This window comes from Apostichopus japonicus, chromosome 19 (assembly GCF_037975245.1).
Source record: "Apostichopus japonicus isolate 1M-3 chromosome 19, ASM3797524v1, whole genome shotgun sequence".
Lineage (NCBI taxonomy): Eukaryota > Metazoa > Echinodermata > Holothuroidea > Aspidochirotida > Stichopodidae > Apostichopus > Apostichopus japonicus.
The window spans coordinates 17,478,288-17,499,455 of NC_092579.1; the positions used below are offsets into that span (position 1 = coordinate 17,478,288).

The 21,168-nt window shown below is 36.7% G+C and overlaps 1 protein-coding gene across 1 annotated transcript; it reads left to right on the forward strand.

Annotated features, from left to right (window-relative positions):
• Nucleotides 1–690: 690 nt before the first annotated feature.
• LOC139959334 (uncharacterized) lies at nucleotides 691–19,941 on the forward strand. The gene is made up of 16 exons (XM_071956815.1): nucleotides 691–980; nucleotides 5,343–5,378; nucleotides 7,508–7,563; nucleotides 8,423–8,521; nucleotides 10,407–10,637; nucleotides 11,936–12,262; nucleotides 13,104–13,209; nucleotides 14,383–14,435; nucleotides 14,655–14,721; nucleotides 15,046–15,180; nucleotides 15,663–15,715; nucleotides 16,311–16,383; nucleotides 17,228–17,313; nucleotides 17,582–17,648; nucleotides 18,763–18,838; nucleotides 19,245–19,941. The coding sequence occupies exons 1-15, from the start codon at nucleotides 916–918 to the stop codon at nucleotides 18,803–18,805; spliced, it is 1,497 nt and encodes a 498-aa protein (XP_071812916.1). The 5' UTR covers nucleotides 691–915; the 3' UTR covers nucleotides 18,806–18,838; nucleotides 19,245–19,941.
• The last annotated feature ends 1,227 nt before the right edge of the window (nucleotides 19,942–21,168 follow it).

Here is a 21,168-nt window from a genome sequence, read left to right on the forward strand (position 1 = left end):
GATGTCAACTAGTGTACCATTGACTATTTTTGATAATGAAAACCCGTCTTTGTTATCTTAATTATTTTATTATCAACGTTATCGATCTTAGCAAGACAAATCATGTAATCTGAGAAAATGTCAATGAAATTATACGAAACATGCCAACATACTATAGTGACATGTTAGATGACACATAAGATGTCATGATATGAAAACCGATATATATGAACTGATATAGCCCATGGCCATAGTTCTTCCACTTATTGTGCATTCCAAGTCCATTATGTATACACACCAAACTATTTTTTCGAGATATGTTCGTTTTTTTCTAAAATAAACTTTAGTACCAGATAATATATGTGCGACACCTGTGGTTTGCTTTAGGGCACCACTGGTTCCATGAAACTGGCAGATATATTGACCAAATGGCCCATCTAGGTCAAAACTTCAATAACTCCAATAAATAATGTTTACCCTATACCCAGCCGATAACTATATATTCTCCATCAATCTAGCTACTTTAAGTAAACAGCTAAATGGTGGTGAGTTCCCTCATTTACATACAAACGAATCCAAGGGTGTACCTTTCAGCGATCAATCCCCCGGTAAATATCTTTGTGTTACCCCCTGTAACCTTGTGTAATCATCACAAAGTTCAAGATTAATGACGTTAAACAAAAAGAAGTCGAAGAAATACCAAGCAACCTTTCCTGTTCTTGTAAAGTCATCAATATTCTGTGAAAGATTTAAAACTATAAAACATTATTCACCTAGCTTTTGAAACCATAGATGATTTGACAGACGGATGAACAACTAGTCCCTTTTTCCGATTTCTCTGGCTGTGGCTCTGTGTAATAGTTCGTAGAGTTTATCATAACATCGACCATTTTTGTTTGGCTTACCTCAGAAAAAAAGTTTAAAAGTTCGAGAATCATGAAGACACTTTTGATTTTGATTGGAGTTTTAGCCGTTGGTGTGACAGCTAATGTTGCTGGAAGGTAAGTAACCCTTTAAAGCAAGTCAATTACCTCTGGGTTTTGTGCTGATATTGAAAAAAAAACAAAAAAACAATTCCGCTTTTACAAAATTATGTCGTCAACCACTTGCCAGCAAAGCTTACTTTTACATATAAGATATGATATTACAAGTTTCTTAAAATAAGTTAAAAGACTTTACCATGTCTAACCCATTCATATTGTTCCAGTATTTTAGTATCTTGGGACATCAAAGTGTAGTGCTCATAATAATAGGCAGGATTGGTACATATGAGCGATCTAACGATGAAATTCCTGCGGTCTTCTCTGGGGGGTTGCTTGCCAATTTCGTATAGTTTAACCAAAACTATTTGGGTATCAGTCTAAAACAAAGACCGTGGACTTGTCATTTAATATAAAGTTATGTAGATGTGTTTGTTTGTATGTATGTAGATATATATGTATGCGTGTATGTGTTTGTGAAAGGAACATTTTATTACACACACACACACACACCCACACACACACATATATATATATATATCAAACAAATAGTGCATTGTTACAAAGTTTGTATATTTCACAACTCTGACTCTACACTGGGGCAATATCGGGGTTGGTGACGGGGGGGGGGGGGGAGTGGAGAGCAATGGGTCCCATATTTCTCTGAGCAGTATTAATCCTTTCAACATTCCAAAACACTCTTCGGAGGAATTAGCACCGTGGGCAAGCTTTTTCCACGCTCCGATAAGCAATTGGTGGGATATTGTGTTGGGCTATTCCAATTTTTTTTTTTTAGGGGGTTTGATTTGCTGAGCTGTGAAATTTGTAAAACTCTAATTACGGGTTAAAAATTATTATCCAGAGTAATTTAATTACTAAATCTTAACATGGAGTTCTTGAATGCTGTTGAACCAATGAAATCACACAACTTCATTCAACTTTACATATCAGAAAATTTAATATTCAACTATTTAGAATAAGTATAGGCAGTAATCCTCACCATAGATATTTGTTCTGCAGAAATCGCTGTAGCTCTGCAACGAAACCAAACATGAACTACTTTTTAAGTAGTTTTTAAGTAACTTTTTAAAACAATAATTTGGTAGACAATAAACCAAAAAAGTTTCTTTCACTTATATTCTGTTATAGAACCTGTCCTTTGTTGTAGTAGCGTTAAATTATACGTAATATTTTAAACAAGTTTTAGACTTGTTGTGCACGCTTCCCGTTATCGAAAAGATAGCTCAAGATTCTGCACCGTCTTAGAAGGCTTGTCATTGGACAATTATTTTGTCCAATCACCTTAACTTTTATATCAATGGAAAAGGACATTTTATCATATTTCGTAATGTGAGATATTGTAATATTGACTGTTCTGTTAAAGGGGTGCAATGTTGCTTGGAATGGAAAAACCATCAATTTAGAGGCAATGATTATAACACACTGTGTAATTGTTTAAGCGGATAGAGATTGTAAAATTGTCAGTATTCATCCCCTTTAAATGAAAGTTGACTCGTTTCTGAACATTTTTTTGCACGGGTTAAAGGTACATTGTAGTTGCATGACAAAATACGTTGATCTACTATTTACAGCAAGCTTGAAGTCAATCGGATGGATCGATGCTGAGATATGGCGAACGAAAGAATAGTTGTAACAGTGCAGCGGCTTACATGGAAATTATATTGATTGTTGTGCGTTGTTGCGGGCGTGTTTCACAAGGAGGGGGGGGGGGGGGGATGGGCTCAAAGTTGAAATGCTTCGGGGATTGCCCGAGTACCGGACCGGTCAGTCCTCCCTGTTTGACACAATTGCTTTACTGATCTCGCAGCAGCAGTGAAAACTCAAGAAATATCATCCAGACGAGAGAATTCAATATTTAATTGCATAAAAGAACTTAAGGCCGTTCCGCAAACAAATAGTTACAAATTTTAACTTTGTATTTATTTTCATAAAGTCTTGTTGCGGCCCGATGATTAAGTAAACATTTCACTATGGCCCACAAGATCAATGTCGTACCCAACAGGCCTTGATTAGGACAATCAAGTATGATCAACTCATCATTTAATGTTTCCACTCGATTAAAGGGGGAGCGGATCGCATTAATAGGGGTTTCAAAACCTCGCGAGCTGCAAAAATGTTGTCAGCGGGCCGAACTTTGTTCACCTGTGTCCTGAACGTATTTCATGTCATGTCAAAATATATTGTCAGCGACAATTATTATTATAAAAGTAATATTATATGATAATATTCTTCAGGAACATGTGGCCAATAAACCAAACCTCCTCTCATCTATCACTATGCACCTATACACCTACAATTTGTTGTCGGCATATAACTGACAGCCATCTTATAAAATAAAATATATAAATCACCACTCTCGGCGTCGGTAATCTTCATCTTTCTGACATTTTTATTGCACAGCTTCGTACTATAATCATAATTTTGATGGTAACAGGTTTTCCCAATCTTTGATCAAACATCCGATATCTCTCTTCATATTTATATTTCAAGTAGCTTAAGATAATTTGTTTCTACTATCAAAGATTGACAGAATCACTTAATGTAAATATAGTTTCGGTATAATATATATCTATGAGGCCTACCGACAGGTGTTACACATGACAGAGACCCACAGATAACCTTTATAAGAGCTACCGTTTAGGCTACACTGTGAAACTGTTGTAAGAGTAATTTATTCCTTCCTCAGATAAGCAAAATGTTACCCTATTAGAAAAGACAAACTTAACTTGGCACTAACCTCAAGGCAGTTAAATGGAAGATAGCCTGAAATAACCCCCATCACCAGCTCCGCCCATCTCCCTCCCACACGTAAAAACTAGCTGTTACCGTACTACTCAATTTCTTATGAGGAAATATGATCACATGGGTGTTAATTTGCAAACACATCAAACCGATATATTCCATGTGTTACATCACATTACATAACGATCCATTATCTGTTACCCACGCTTAGCCTGTGCATTACACCCAGGAGAGGTTATCCCACACAATCCACAAATGTACAGAATAGATCCGCAGATATACATAATCACTCCTCAAGTACACAACATCTCCTCAAATTCTTCAACTATACACTTGACCCTGGCCAACTGGGGTCATAATGTGTGACGATATCACTTATCGCTGCAAGTAACCTGACGCCTAGATTTCTACAGTTGTTTCTTCCCCAACGCATTGCCGTTCAAAAGATTTCCGTTGCATTTAACATTGGTCTATTATCATTGTAATGTTCTATTATCTCTTCCAAAATTCTCAGTAAGTTCATGATTTGCAAATTGTGAACTCAGTAAGTTCAAAGAACTATGGGAGTTACTGAGTTGTGAACTCAGTAAGTTCAAAAATTTGCAAAATGATTTGCAAATTGTTTAGGTTTGGCTGACGTAATAATTGATTGGGTTTTTTTCTGCTCCATATTTCCAACTCGTGCTCTGTTTATTTTGCTTTATCTCTCTATAAATATACCTATATACATATCTTCATGTTATGATATAAAGGTTAACTATTCCTGGCTCAATTTGACTTTTGAATCATAAATTTTCAACTGAATAAATAAGTAAGTTTTGAGCAAAGATGAATAATATCGTACTGAATTGATAAACACGAACGGAACACTTTTGACGTAAATACTACACTAAAAAAATGCAGTGGGATATTATTAGAAGCATATTTTGCAATCAGTTTTCTGTTCAAAATTTACCGATGCTGTTCTTATAAAATCTCTAGAACGCCTTTCCCCACTACTTTTCAAGTTGCCGTCGTAAAACGTGGGTGTAACACTTTTGAGGCGTGGTATGCAAGCTTCAATGGTTTGTGACTGTCACTCTTAGCAAAGAAATTTTTAAGAAGATACGTTGCAACAAAATATTGGGTAGCAGTATTGAGTTGGTTGCAAGGGCGTAGGAACCGGGGGGCTGGGGGGCGCCAGCCCCCAGTGAAAAATGTGGAGGGCGGAAGTATCATTCCGCCCCCCGGTTCGCAAGTCAGAAAACCCCTTTTTCATTTCCAAATGAGAAAAAAATCTCATTTAGAGCACCAAATTGCATCTAAGGCCAGGTGAAAATACAAAATTAAGTTTACAAAATGGAGTGGGTGTTGAAGTGTGCTATATTGCACCAAATTGCATCTGAGGCCACCTGGAAATGCAAAAAATTCCTTAGACCCCTCCCCCAGGCTGGCCATCAGTCTTCAGCCCCCCCCCCCCACTCAAAAGTACCTTCCTACGCCACTGGTTGGTTGTTCAAAATCTTCTTGTTAATCTGAAAACAACAGTTAACATAGTTAAACTTGTTTAACGATGCATTGAGAACATATTTGAACGAGGAAATATGTTTGATATTTGTTTCATTTTCATTTCTTCTACAGACGTAACATATGTAACGTAGAAACACAAGACGGAGGGTAAGTTTCTGTGAACAACACCTTTTATTTATGGCAAGAATCAGACAGTTCCAGCCACTGTTAATTTAGGAAAAAAGTCACCATGAGGATTTACACAACACCATGGGGGGGGGGGATAATCGGAGGTGGTTCGGAGTGGCGGTGGGGCCGGGGGGGGGGGGTATGGGCACGGAACCACCTCAGATTTTCCCTTTACGGTTACCGGACAATGTTTCCCTATCATGACAGAGCAACTTTTCTAACATCTAGGTGGTCTTTCAGGCATGCGCAGTGTTCAAGAACTTTTTATCATGTATAATAATATCAGTTTTGAATTTATGCATTGTAACACAGAACGTAGATCATACGCCATGGGAATGATGCTGTAGGATTCAAATCCAGATAATTGAAAAATAAAGGTCTGGTGATTGTGTAGGTTCCGTTAACTTTGTAAGAGTAGGGCGTTTATGTATACTTTCTTAATCGATCACATGGTTACATATTACACTTACAGTAGGCTAGTTAACCTAGCCTTGAGCCAAATGACTTAGGCAAGGCTCCGCATAGTATATGCCTAGGCTAGGTCTTCCGTTAGGTTATCATTCATAGAATGAAACTAGCCTATACTATTTATGCCTAGCCTAATTCTATTAGTATTACCTTTGTTGATACTAATTGTACGGTGGCTACAGCTCTTCGTTCAGCAATTGAGATGTAGGCATTAAAAATGCTAGAATTCTCGTTCATTGTGCTAAGTTACCACTGAATGAATTTTAACGTAGATTTGCATTTTTGTAGGCATAGGCTAATTGTATAAAAAACTGTTGGGCTTGCATAGGCCTAGAGGCTATAAGTATGGCCTACTTAAGTTAGACCTATAGGTAAGCAGGATGGTTTTAGACCACCTAAGAAGTTTTAGTTATTAGTAATGGTATTAATCTAAGTGTGGCAAGACACCCAGAAAAAGTGTTAACTATTATTCTGGTATTCTCTAACAGGGTTGTGACTTATAATTGTCAAACCACTTATTTTGTTTGCTCTCACTGCAGCCACACTTTTGTGTTAAAAATAGCTTGACAATTAGATGGTAATTAAGGTTGTTTGGCAGCAGTAGAAACGGACTCACATCTCCCACTTCCACATGTTGTGCTTATTTGGATGTCACCAAGCAGTTAAATCTGCCCAAATTCTATGTATAAATTTTTGGCGAATAGATTTAATGTTCAAAACATCCATACTTTGTATTCAACAGTACTACTTATCAAAAACCCCAAGCATGGCACCAAATATTTTGGCAGATACCAATAAAGCTGATAAGGCAATTTTAATTAAACAAGCTGTCAAAATATTTGTTGATGAATGCATGGTGTGGTTGTTTACCTTACTTTTATTAAGAGTGTAATTAGCAGCCTGAAAGCAATTGTTTACTGAATATGTATTAATAGCCAACAAATAACAATTGATAACGTAACGAAGGTGTTATTTCCCTCATGCTGTAATATTTTGACTCACTAAAATTTCCACTGCAGCTGATATATCCCTTTAATATTTATGTGTTTTCTCTAAGGTATGAAATTTCACTGAACATTTGTCATGCTTTAAAGGTAGTGAAGCCAGTAAAAAGCCATCTTTTATTTTGAAAGAACATTTATGCAAGATGGCAACATGTTCAATATGCATTGTAAAAGGCACCAATGTTAGTTATTGACCAGAAATGGTGAGGTAGACCAAACCAAACCCCATGGCAGTTAAAAAAAAACTGGCTTGTAGATATAATCAGGAAATTGTAGCAACTTAGTCCTTTGTCTTTATTTGACTGTAAACAATCACAATTATTATGCTTAACTTTAGAAGGCTCGTAACCTATCTGTAGGTCCGTAAAAGTCTACTTGCATTGCCAATACATACAGAAAACAATTTTTTAGTCTTTAGATACAGATGTTCGTATAATATACGGTCATAGTTTCTAAGTTACGCCAATTTCCAGAGTTGTGATTATTCTCAAGTGCTGTATTTTAAGGTCCAATTGTCAACGTTACCAATAATCTTCCTAACTTGAGTAGATTCACTGACTTGAGTCACTGTATCATTTGAATGAGGAAGAACTAACAGTCACTCAAGTCACTTGTCAGACTTTTTTTCTTGGGCAGTGTTGTAGAAGTGTGCTGTGAAGGATGGACTGGACTTGACACTGCATGTGTTACACGTAAGTGTTTTCTTAACTATGCTTTTCTTCAATTTTCTGTGTTCTATTACAAACTTCCCTGCCCAGTGCCCATAGCAAATACCACCCGAGTCCCCTGTTCTTGGCCAAAAACAGGGGAGATTGAATATCTTACCCGAGTTGGTAATGCTAGCCATACTGAACGCTCCTCTGCACAAATTCAATTTACCAATTTCAAAACAAGCCAAATTTGCCTTCACACAGGTAAGTAATGCTGGCAAATTAGAATACTTGTGTTTACAATAATAAGGTGGCTGGTCAATTTATTAGGTGCTCTCAAGGAAGGATCCTAATAACAGTAACAAATTATTATGCTCGAGGGAATTTCAGGTGGACAGTTTTTTCTGTAGGTACAGTAGGCTTGACCATCATGTTGATTGTGTTACATGTTACTTTTTGACAACAGTATACAGTCAATTAAACTGCATAACAATGCATGTTTGCTAAACTGGGTCAAGTTTATTTAAGTGATGTGCATAAAAGTATGAAACTCAGCAGAAACTTGACTTTAGCCAAGTGATTTATTTAGCACTTGTGTCTAAGTGTCTAAACTTGTGAGTGACATTACAAGCAACAAATAGGCAGCATAGTTAAGGTTTCCAGCCCTGGGTTTCTGCCACCGTAAATGACCTACCCAATGGGAAAAGCATAAAATTCAAAATAAAAAATAAAATTTGTCAATTGGATAGCTACTATTGAAGAGTATTGTAGCTACATGCCCCTTGTATTTCCCAGCACACAACTGTAGCTTCCCTTAATAAAGCATAAAATGAGTACCTTCCAGGCTGCTTATCATTAATTTAATATTGTTTTTGTCTGTGTTTGTACCCTTTTCTAACAGCCGTTTGCGAACCGGAATGTGAGCTGAATGGAGGCACCTGTGAGGCACCCAATGTCTGCACCAATTGCCCAGAGGACCGAGTCGGAGCAAACTGTGAGAGTAAGTCAATCTTAAATTCCCGTGCTAGATTCCTGACGACCATTAACATTCTTATCTTATCATACTTATCTCCAATTCAAGCAGCGTTTGTTTGTCAATTTGTGTCAATTTGTCAATTAATCATTTTGATATATGAGACAGTTCTACCAAATATATATGCACAAAGAATAAACTAGTTTGTGGATTATTTCCTAAGACCATATATATACTTGTTGTTTGCAGAGGCCATGATATTGTAGATACTATTCTGGTCACTTAAAGGTCATTATGGTATCAACAAGTATGGAATGTAAGTCATTTTGGAAACAATCACCAGTAATTGTTGTTTATATTAAACAGTTGGAAGTTTCCATCTTGAACTTCTTTGTCAGTTTTCTATGGATTTTCTGACACTATAGTATTGAAACAGTTTATCCAACACAGTCGGAACTTGGAAATATCTTTTAAACAAATTCATATAATTATATTTCTGTATGCACAAGTTTACTTCAGGCTTCTACCATGCAATCTGTATTCTTAGAACTGGCATACTGTGACTAAAAACAAAAATCTGTGAAAAATCTCATTATCCTAAGCACTTTGTAAAAAACTATCTGAGAGGCTCTTGAAAATTGCACTTTGAACAATTTAGAGATAATATATGTTGTGTTAAAGTTTTATACTTTCACATAGCAATATAATAGCATTTCTAGTCATGAGAGGTGGTCCATGCAAGACCATGGTCTTCCAACACTATTTCTATATAGTGATATTTTCATGGCGTTTTTTTATGCATGGGCACGTAGCTACACTGTGACTATATTATAATAGAAGATATGTGGACTACAGCGACAAGGATTATCTTGGTCTCCTAGCAAAGAAAAAATTGTTTGTCAACAGGACTGATTAATTGATCAACTAATAACTGAATGGACTTTGGATATTAAATACTCTATAATGTCATGGTAACAGGTGACTTGAAAACTCAAGCTAACCATGTTGAAAATTTTGCAGACCTACTGTATTTATTGCCATTAGCTGTTCGGTGGCCATTTCTAAAACGTGAATCATGCTGGCTCTGTGACAAAGCGGTTACAAACTGTTCAAACTGTTCAAAATTTTAGCGTGATCAAAGTTTTAAGCTTTCGCTTTGAAAAGCAATGCCCAGGAAGGTTAAAAGACTCTCCCAATATTGCACAGACATTGCCCAGGTTGAAATAAAATTCTTGGTATTGAAATTGGAAGATGAACTTTGACCATTATTTGCCTCTCTGATTATCTTCTCAATCCAAGCTCCGGTCGACAGGAGCATTAGAAGGATAATGCATCATACTTAACTGTGTGAGAGTTCTTTCTCTCACAATCAACAGCAAAGATAAAGTAATACAGAGATAAATACTATGAATGACTGCTTGAATATTTCTTCATAAATCTTTGGAAGGGGATTCTGATTTACTCCAACCTGTCCTCGAACCCTGACCTCCGGGACGTGATCCGATGCTCCAAAGGATGTTCTCGGAGGAAGCAACAACCTTTATTTTCTTGTAAACGTTGTGAAAATTATCTTGCCAATTTCTGAAGAAATATTTGCCCCAAATGGCATATGTGGTTTTCAAGTCAATCTGTCAGGTTGTCTCAAAGGTAGTACACCAGCCAAATCTAGCCCACATTAGATTTGAATTCGGCCTTCCAAAACGTCAGCGCTCCATCTTAATTAAATGTTGTTTTTTTTATTTATACGGTCTTCCCTTGTGTATGATTGCTTGATCTAGATATTGATGATATTTCAATTCTGTCTGGCATGTCGCTCTAAGCAGTTTTTTAACCATGTATACACGATGTTGTGATTTCAGTGTGATAAAAGTGAATTGTTAAAATCAGTGGTTTTGACTTCCTCACCCCTCAGGATTTGTTTGCCTCCGAGTGAGGGAAGACCACGAACGTCTGAGCTGGCACCAACAAAGACAGACATTCAAGCCGACCTGCCTTAAAGATGGTTCCTACACTGTCCTGCAGTGCAGTAAAGTATCGGGCATGTGCCACTGTGTGAACCGATGGACCGGCGAACCGTACGTTAATACCTACACCCTTGGCGTGCCCGACTGCAGCAGGTATACCATCGACGAAAGGCCACTGTGTAAGTATCAGTCGAACTTTTATCTGTATTTCAATTTATTGCAGTGAACATATATATGCATTTTTGACAGTTTGGTGATTAATATATAAAAGAGCTAAGGGGCCGGGTTACCCCCATGGGGTAAGGTTGTTTCCCTCAGGTAGTTTCCCTTTGATTTTGTGCACTGGGGTTTTGCAGTGTAGTAATTCAGTCCTTTGGTCTTGCATCGGTCTGTTATCTCTTGTAGCCACATCACCCTATTCTCTCTGGTGGTCAGAAGGACACGGCCCATCCAGTGATAAAAGTTTCGTTAGGTTCTGTGTTTGCAAAATTTATTTTCATTCTTGAAAGGTGAAGCAGCATTGTTTTCCTTTGATAAATTAAGTAAGAGGATGCATAGTACATACATAGCTCTCTCACACTCTCTGTTGTACAGATTGAGTACCTTCCTTTCCCAGGCCACTCCATCTGTGAAGCAAGCTATTGCAATTAAGATGTGAAAACTACAAGCCAAATGAAATGTTCAATGACCTTTTTTGGATTGAAAAATCTAGAATGTTGACTTGGTTTTATTAGAATTTGATCCAATGTTGAAAATGTCCTACATACCTCTGAATTTAAAAAATATCCACTTTTTTCAAAATAAAAAAAGGCTTCATTCTTGTATTAATAAACTTTACTTTACTTTTCCACTTCTCTTCCTCTTCCTCTCCTTCTACCTCAACCCACCCTGCCACCACCCTTGTACCCCCTTCCCACCACCCTTGTACCCCCTTCCCACCACCCTTGTGGCCCCTTCCCACCACCCTTGTACCCCCCTTCCCGCCAACCTTGTAGTCCTTTATCCTTTACTTCGCCAAATCACTAACTAGTGTAAAATATATATGTAAACATGGGTCAAACAAACATTAAGAAACACAAGAAAAAACATGTGAGAATGTAAGAATTAAAATTAAAAGAATTAAAAGTAAGTAAGTATTGAAAATTGTTAAATTGTATTCTGCAAGGGCAAATGAACAACTGATGTCTAGAAAGTAAACACTTGAGGCATACTGTATAGAAACAGAGAACCTGCATGTGAATGAAATGAATATCAGACTTGGCATCAACCTTTAGCAAAATGGTAATGGTTAAAATATATATAAAGATCATTTCAAGGTGGACGTCAGAATTATATTACAAAATTACTACCTGTTAATAACTATACAGTACGTGTCAGGTAAAAACATTGCGATGCTTCAGTTTTCAGGTATATTACCTCACATACTGTACCTCAATCTCCCTCAAGGGTAAATTATCTTTTCTTTTGTTTTTTACAGCTAGACGCATAGAGGTTCTTCCCATGGAACCGTCCAATGAAGACCGTCCAGCTGATAATGGTGAAGAATTGCCTCAGGTCGGCGGCGATGAATTACCGCCGACTCCTTGCCGCACGGCGCACGAAATCTGGGAGGCGTCTCGTTGGAGTTTCTTTACCACTGAACCGGTCTGTGATAGTGACGGCTACTATGTGAATCAACGCTGCTACCCTCTGTATGGATACTGCATCTGCATTGACCGTAACACTGGTGTGGAAATCGAGAGCAGCAAATTGTCCAAGCCCACTATTGACTGCACAGATGTGGTTGCGCCACAACCAGAGCAAGGTAAAATAAGTTCCAACTTCTGTTTGAGCAGTTACTGTACCTAGTATTCCGTGAAACAAGGTAGAGATATCAAACTTGCAAATCCTTTAATCACTGCGGGCATTTTTATTCACAGAGGTTTATTTTTCATTCTTTCCATTAAATAAAAAACTTGCATTTATTACTTGCCCTCTGTTTAAGTGTAGATTGAAAATAGGAGCCTGCTACTGATTGATAAAGTTACCGATCTGATACCGTAGAAATTAAGCTTGAGGTTGTTTTTTCTTACAGCAGACGCACCAGTGATACTGCCTAAAAATATTCATATTTGCGGGAGGGAAGTTTAAGTTGTTTACTCTGAATACAAGAATCTAAGACATATAGTGGGACTAAAGTTAATAACGATCCATGGTCTGTTTTGCTACATATGTCATAGTAGACCAACAGATATATTGCAAGTGATTTTCTTGATAGTTGGGCTGCAGAGTCATGTTAAAATGTGCAGTTAAGAGTATTTTACTCCTAAACGTCACAGTTTTAGCAAGTTTTATTCCCACATAGATTACTAGTCTCTCTATGCTTGCTAGTGATAAGTACTTTTAATCGCTTTATGGACATATATTGACTATATAGATTTGATGAATGACGTCTTTAACCCTAGTGCCATGTTACAGTACTAAAGATTTGATAAAGACTAACAAACTACATCAACCTTTAGGGTGGGTTCAGACCTCAATCATTTTCCCCTGAGGACTGTAAAGTTAAACTGTGTCGCCCAGACATGGACTCTGGGTTGCAAGATTACCCAGGTAAAAAACCAAATGAATAAATTCTTCTGTTTTTCTCCTTTGATGACATATAGTGGAGGCACCTGAACCAGAGCCCGAGGAGCCTGTTGAAAACGGTTGTACTTGGGAGGGAACACATTACAATCAGGACGAAACATTCTACAGGGATTGCAACTTATGGTAAGTTCATCGTGAAGAGAAAATATGCAGCTAAAGGTTATTCAGCTTGACCTCATGTCAAAGGTCACAGTGAATCGATTTCATCACCAAATATGCTATGAAGATGATCAGCTTTTGGTCACCTCATTTTACAAATAATCTTTGACCATTTCTTTCTCAGAACAATGATCCATTCATTGGTTTTAATTTGACCTAAAGTTGCGACTATATGTTGACCCGTCTGAACCTCCAGTCAAATATTTCTCTCAAAGAGTAACATTTGGACATGGCTAGCAGACTAAGTTAAAATGCTAAACATTTTAGGAATAAATATTGGTGATCTTCAAAACATAAATTTGATGATTTTTTGGTGATAATTTGTTTTTGTCATTTATAATAATAATAATATTTTATAATAATAATTTATGACAATCAAGTTTCAACAGAAAGATCTTGCTGCTTTCACTAGGTCCACTTTTTTTTCTCACAAAAAAAATATCATGTGAGGGTAATTAATTAGAGTAATTAATGACATATGTCTACAAATTGCTTTATTTTTTTTTTCTATATTGGAATATTCACAAGGAAACTTTATTTAGACTAATTGACTAAATTGCTTGCAAATGTGGTTTTACAGTTTGAATACGATCAAAGTTTACCAAAATTAATGTGAAAACTCCACTGGTAGTGTGTTCTTAAGCATTAATGAAACCTAAAAGGAGAATGAACATGTTTAATGGGGATTCATGTCAAATTTAGTCTCTACATTATACAGTGATCCTGGCCTGCAGATGGTTATAATATTGGTTTGGGAGGAGGAAGAGGGGGGGGGGGTACTTCGGTAGATCAAAGTTTTACATTTCCCGCACATGATAGTTTCCATGTGTATATGATTCCAAAGGTGAGAAACAAATATTTACCTCCAAGATATTTTACATTTATTTTTAACATTGCACAAGAATTATTTTCTGCAGTATTTCTAAACTGTGTATAAAGTTGTAGGAGAACCATATAAACTACTCTACATGTTTTAATTCAGAGATCATATCATCCAAATCTTATGTGGTAGGAAATATGAGAATGAACTTTGACCTTTGTTTAATAAATGCTCTAGATTATGTAACAATATTTCTAGATTCTGTCGTTAAATCTCTGTGAATTTTTTTTTGATTTCTTTGTTTTTTTCTTTACTAGTACCTGTGTTAAATACGGTCTTATGGAGTGTACCACCAGGGCATGTAACAGCGGTAATTATGTTAAATACTTTGAGCATTTTTCTGTATATAATTTAAACCATCGGAAGAAAGATTCACTTCAACCACAGTTAATAGCTGTTCATTTGTTACAGTTCTTTTTATATCTGTGTAAAACACTCTTATTATTGTTTTCCATCAAGTATCACTTCAGGGCCAGAAATTAAGCACCTCTTACTTTCTTCTATATCTGGTTTGTATTTATCTTTGTAGATGCATGCCACTTCGGTGAGAGTGACAAAGTGGTGGAGTATATGATTGACGGAACATGCCACAATTGGTAAGAACAGCCATTTTCAGAAATCCTTCCTGATTGGTAGTAATTACTCTGTCCGACCATCCCGAAACTCACTTACTGCATTGGAGGTGTTCATAGGAACTCTGAATTTTTGTTTGAAAGTAGAACATTTTTGTATTTTTTATTGCAAGATATCTGTTTATCAGTGTCATACTTGTACAGTGTGTAGTGTAGTTTTGGGTTGTAGTTTGTAGTGTAGAAAATTACATATTTTTCTAGTGATTTATGAAGATATTCAGCTCTTACTCTCTGACCCCTAATTTCTACAAACTTTCTCTTTCTTTTGTTTTGGTAACATAACTACAGCCTCTGTAACCATGGAGAGTTTGAGTGTAGTGTCGTTTCATGCGACGCATTGACCGACCCCGTGGAAGTAGAGGACGTCACAACCTGTGGCAACAAACCTCCACAGACCAACTTCTACGATGAATGTAACAGCTGGTGAGTTGCTCGACCAGGCTCGACGGTTGTTCGAAAGACGCTTGCTCGAATAAGAATTAACGGAAAGGAATAACTGAAAACTGACGGAAATTTTACCGTCAAGTTTCATAGCATACAAATTTTGGGCTGTTGCGAAGCATTCAAACCCAGTGGCCTTATGATTACTCTGCGTTCTGCACGAGTAAATTTTAAGAGAATTATTAGTTTTGAGATAAGAAGCTAGAGCTGACATTTCGACCCTAGCAGGATAAGAGGCAAACTGACAGGAAAAAACGGACTGGAAAACGACATTTAAAGATATACAGATGGAGAGATAACTAAGAAGGAACCAGGAATAGATTGAAATAAGACCAAAGAAACCTTTTTATGGCAGTGAGATGAGAGAAATCTTAGGACAGAATTGTATGGATATATAAAACTCCTCATTAAAACATTCTCCACTTAGTTTTCTCTTTATCTTTCTTACTTTTTTTTTTTTGCAGCTACTGTTACAGTTCTGGTGTGGCTCCTTGTACCAAAATGGGTTGTTTTGCCAGTAAGAGAGTTTACAATCACATTGATAATTGAACATATTACTTATTAGAGAAAACATTAATTATGATAAATGTTGGGGTTGATTAGTAGCAATGGGGATGTGAGGATTCATCAAAGATGGGTTTAGTTTTTTCCCTCGCTGTGAGAGAAAGGAGCAAGTGATTATCATGCACAGTTATGTACAGTGTATAAATGTATGAATTTGCGAGTAACTCCAACAAGAGATATCAATTTTTTTTTTACCCCATATTATATGTAGATCTTAAAGTTACAGGCTTGTGGTTATACAGCCTAACTAGTCCAGCCAATTTCATTGATGAGCCAGCCACATTAAAGGGTCATTTGTCAAAAAATAATAATAAAAAAGGTATAGATACACCATGTGGCCGGTGGATTGCATAGAGGTGTCTGTAATAGTTTCCAACAGACCAAAGCAGTTTTTGGTGCCTATTAAAAGCTGTCCTTTAATATCTGTATTCTAGTGGGTGCAAGAGTCTAGTAAGGAGTTCAGACATTTCTGAAGGTCCATACAGAAGTTTTTTTTTTTTTTTTTACTTAGCACTGACTATTAATCTGTTTTATTCCATTGATATTAGGACCGGGAGACTGCTACCTCACTCACAGATACTACCAGAATGGACAAGAGTTTACACGAGGATGTGACACATTGTAAGCAGCTCTTCCATTTAATTTGAAAATATTTAAAAATCAATCTTTCAAGTCATTCGTCTCTATTTCATGTGATCACTTTTGGATCTATCCTTCGGCATTAAGCAATTGATTTTTGAAGAACTACTAAAACCCCTTTCCCGGCCGCTGCTCTTGAAAGTTGTGTTGAATTTAATACAATGGGAATGTAAGTCGGATTCTCTCTGTGGTTAAATCAAACCGTAAGGTGAACAGGTCTGACCGTAACAGAACACTACCTAGTTTACAAAGAGAACAGCATAGTTTAATATACATTGGACATTTAAGGTAAATCCACCGAGCAGGGTACTAATGGTCCAACCTACAGAACGCTACCTAGTTTACGAAGAGAACAGCATAGTTTAAGAAAGGAAGATTCGTTCTAAGAGGACATAAGTCTGTATATTTTTCAGGTAACCGTGCGTAGCATGATCCACTTCAGTTAGATTCGGATTATTGATTCCAATATTTGGAATAAAAAAAAGTAAACACAGTACCTTCTAATTGCAAAAAAAATCACAGGAATGTTTAAAAATCCCAACCTCCTTCCACACTCTCCTTCTCTACACTTTTCCGACTTCACCTCCCTGTGCCCTCCTTTTCCTATCCATCCCTCCCTCTTGATCCCCTGTGCCCCTATACAATTAATTAGCAGAGTAATAACAAGTCAATTTCTGTTAAGTTTGAGCCGATTCATTATTACCGTTACATCACACTCTTTGCAACATTTTCTTAATCAAATGTTGAGAATGGTTTTTTTATGTAACTTCATTACTAAGTTCTCTGGGATTGAAACCTTACTACTCTATTTTCCCTCTTGTGGCAGGCGTTGCACTGAAGGTCAAGTGGAAATGGTTGAAAGTTGTGCTTCCATTACAAATGGTATGATTTTCGTACAGACCAAACCAGAGGGTAAGAATTATTTTAACTACAGGCCCCTTACTGTGTCCGCAAAGTCTTCAATGGTTTCTGACAATTAAATTTGAGACAAAAGTTTTGAGGAACTGAGTGCACAATCTTTGTGGGTTACTGTCACTTGTAACACTAATTCTAACAAACCTACTACGATCTTTCTGCTCAAGTTTATGTATGTTGGGAGAGATACTGATTGCCTTCAAGAAGTGTCCACAGTGACAATGTTTTTTTTTTCTTTTTCCCTATATCACTTATATCTCGTCAGTGGCTTGTGAGTATGAAGGTGAAGAATTCTACAACGGAGAGAGTATGCTTCTTGGATTCAAAATGTGGTAAGTTTGATGGCAAGGAATAAGTCATTTCTGTTTGATAAATGTTTGGAACGATGCCAAGGTTTTCTACTAATTAAAGGCTTGTTAATGTGTGCAGCAGAACTAGTGAAATTCTAGTGTTCTATTAAAAACATTTTCAGTTTGGTAAAGTCTGTTGTAAAAAGTTAGTTCATGGTTTAAGTTTTTGCTTGAATCAAACTAAGATTCACAAATGGCATTGATGTCATATAGAGGGACATGTGGCCTGGAATCAGTACTGGTAAGGCAAGTTAGAAATTGCCCTTAAGTTTCATTGAAATAACAAGACCCCCCTGTCAGTAATTCAGCTTTCAAAAGGGCACTTGAGGCTATCTTCCACAAGTGTTGAAACATGTGGCATCTACGCCCCATTTCCAAATGGCGAGAAACCACATACAGAAATGTAAGAAAGTTGGAATGATTTGCTAAAGAGGATCGTTGCATGTCATGCAGCTGCTGAAGAGGTGTTTTCTGGTGCAAATTATAGCAGGAGTTTTCAGACAAGTTTTGAGTCCTGATAATTAAGTTTAGTGATTGCGATAGATATGAGGGCGCCGTCATCAATTAGTTTAAAAGGGCATGGCAGTTGTTGCTGCCTTAAAGGATGATATTTTAAAGGCGTTAAGTCAAGTGGTACGGACACTGACGCCAATTTGCCGTCAGTTAATCTCAGCCAAGATTGACATGATGCTGTTATCAGCAACTAGAAGCCTTCCATTGGCAAGTGAGACAACCACTGTTTGTTTGTGTGACGTGGACAATCGAGGCGCAACCATCATTTGGCTAAACAGGCCAACCTTTTCGTTTAAAGTGCAATTTATTGAATCAAGGATTGTTGCTTTCTTTCTACCATTCTTTAACCAAATGTGCATTCCCTTTATTAATTAAGGGGTAGTTTTCTTATAGCCTAACCGTTCCCTTCATATAATCAATGATGCATGTTTTGCTTGTTTGCTATTTAAGCTTATTTTGAGATTTGTCAGAAATTCCTTAGTATACACATATAAAAGAAATAAAGTTAATGGAATGAACAGAAAAGCTTGAATAATTTTAATATATTTAAAGTGTTATTTCATTTCTCATTTATCTTAATCAGCAAATGCCAGTTCTTTAACTGGGACTGTCAGATGATAGTGTAGTGATGTGAGTGAAAGAGCCTCAAGATTGCAAAGGTGAGCATGCCAGCCAATTTTGAGGTCATATTTTTACATGATAACATTAGGCATTTCCTTCTCTCACTCTCTCTGTTTTATGTTTTTTGATATTCCTCGTATTCTGCTCCCTCCCAAGAGAACTCTACATAAGTCAGATATGTTGAATTTGGAGCAAATTTATTGGGCAAGGAATCACAAAGTCAACTGGCTTTCTGGGGTTTTAATTGTAATAATTTTTAATAATCATTCAATCTTTCAGTTCAATCATTTTTGCCAAAAACACTTTTACCCACAAACAGTTGCAGTGTTTTGGTATTAAAACAAAGCTTCCCCTTCATGATTGTAGCATTATCCATCGTTATCATTTTATTTTATTTTTATTTTATTTGTAACTATGTGATTCCTGTCTCTCATTTTTCTCCAGATTTGATATCTTCTGCATCATTACTCAGTTAAAGTCTTCATCAATTTTCTCAAAAACCGCTGCTTATATTGAGACTTATTTTGCCTTCTGGAGAGCATCACCTACTGCCTTTAACTATATTCACTACATTTTAGAGTCTGTGGAAGTGGATGCTGTTTTATTCCGCATATGTCGTTTACTTCTTCTCAGCTTATATTTTGCATCTATAAACTGTTGCTTATGATTTTTTACAATTCTCAAGAAAACAAAAGCTGTATTACATATCAAGCAGTACATGATTTGATAAATTGGGTTCATCATTTCTGTCTATATTTCATTTCTGTAATATTGACAGGTTTTCCCTGAATTCTGAATTTTTTTTGGCTGACCATTAATGCAAGACAAATCAAGTCACAAAATATTTCAGAGTTGAATTTTGAAGTATAAACAATATCATGTTTTTGGATGGGAAAGAAAATCAATGAAGAATATTCATGCATATTTTTGTCAGCCTTACCTCGAGAATGGGGTTGTCTCATTAGAATTGTTAATCATTACCTTATTAGACAATTCTGGATTACATTTACATAATTTCATGGATGTAAAACTACTAATGAAGAAAGGCAACAGACTGTTTACAAATGTTTGTTTAGAGGTTGCATGGTTAGGTTTAATTGAAATAAAAAAACTAGAAAATAAAGATTTAAATCAAACACTAGTGATTCTTTTTGTCTTTTCTTCTTTATCATTTGATGTTAGCAAAATTTCAGGTCATTTGGAACGATAAGTCTACAAATCCAAGGTTCTCTGCCTCCGGTCGAACATCTCCCAAACTACTGATTTGTGTTCCTTACTGGGTTTTTAAGAATATGAAATATGAAATTTTTATGTGAAGATTTAACCAGTGAAAACTGATCTGCAGTGTTGTCGTTGTTCTACATTGATATAATTTAGCTTTAAAGCAGCATTTTGCGTCCTTTTCTATGGTTTTTATCAACCTCACTGATACCACTATGCTATAACAACATACATAACTAGCTTATCTATTCAAATCTTACTTCAAATGGTGGCATAAAAGTCGAAAAATTTACACATTTCAACTGTTTTTAACTCATACCAGCATGCTGGTGTGAGCTATTGTTACAGTGCGGCGTCTATCACTCTATCATTCTATCACTCTATCCGTCAACAATTGGTAAAACTGCTCCCACTCGCACAGTGTTTGATGGAATTTCATGAAACTTGGACACAAGGACCATTGGGTATAGGGCCATCAGAGATGGTCTGAAATTTGGGTCAAAGGTCACCTGTAGGCCGTAATGGGCCATTTTGTGGAAATACGCAAAATGCTTCTTCTCCTACAGATTCCATGGTACAATGTTGAGGGTTTGTCACGATAGTACTATGGAAGTTTTACCTTCAGGGTGTTCATGAATTTGAGATCAAAGATCAACTAGGGGTCTTTTGTGGCCCGGGCCGCGGCCCTATATTTTCAAATTGCCCCTGTTCGTACAGTGTATGGCCAGTCATAATGAAACTTGGTCACAACGTTCCTCGGGATGAGAGTTACGAGGTGTGTTCGGAAAATTGAGGTCAAATGTCAGTTAGGGGGTCATCGGGGGTCATTCTTTGTAATATTTTCAAATATCTCAATCTCCTCAAGATTTTGATGGATCATATTCAAAGTTGAACTGATGATTGTTGGATTGTGTATGAATAAGGTGATGCCTAATAATTTTTGGTCAAAAGTTAATTACAATTAATCCCCATTGTTTAAAAAAATCTGAGCCTTCTCATTTTGCCAAAGCTCCTTTAATTTGTCTCCCAATCTCTGCAGTGTTTGTTTACATTTGTGGTTAAGCTCTGCAGAGGCTGTTAGTGGAATTAAAGCAGGACTGGGAGTTGTTATTAACTGTTGAACTGTAAGCATGAGAGCCCTATAGCC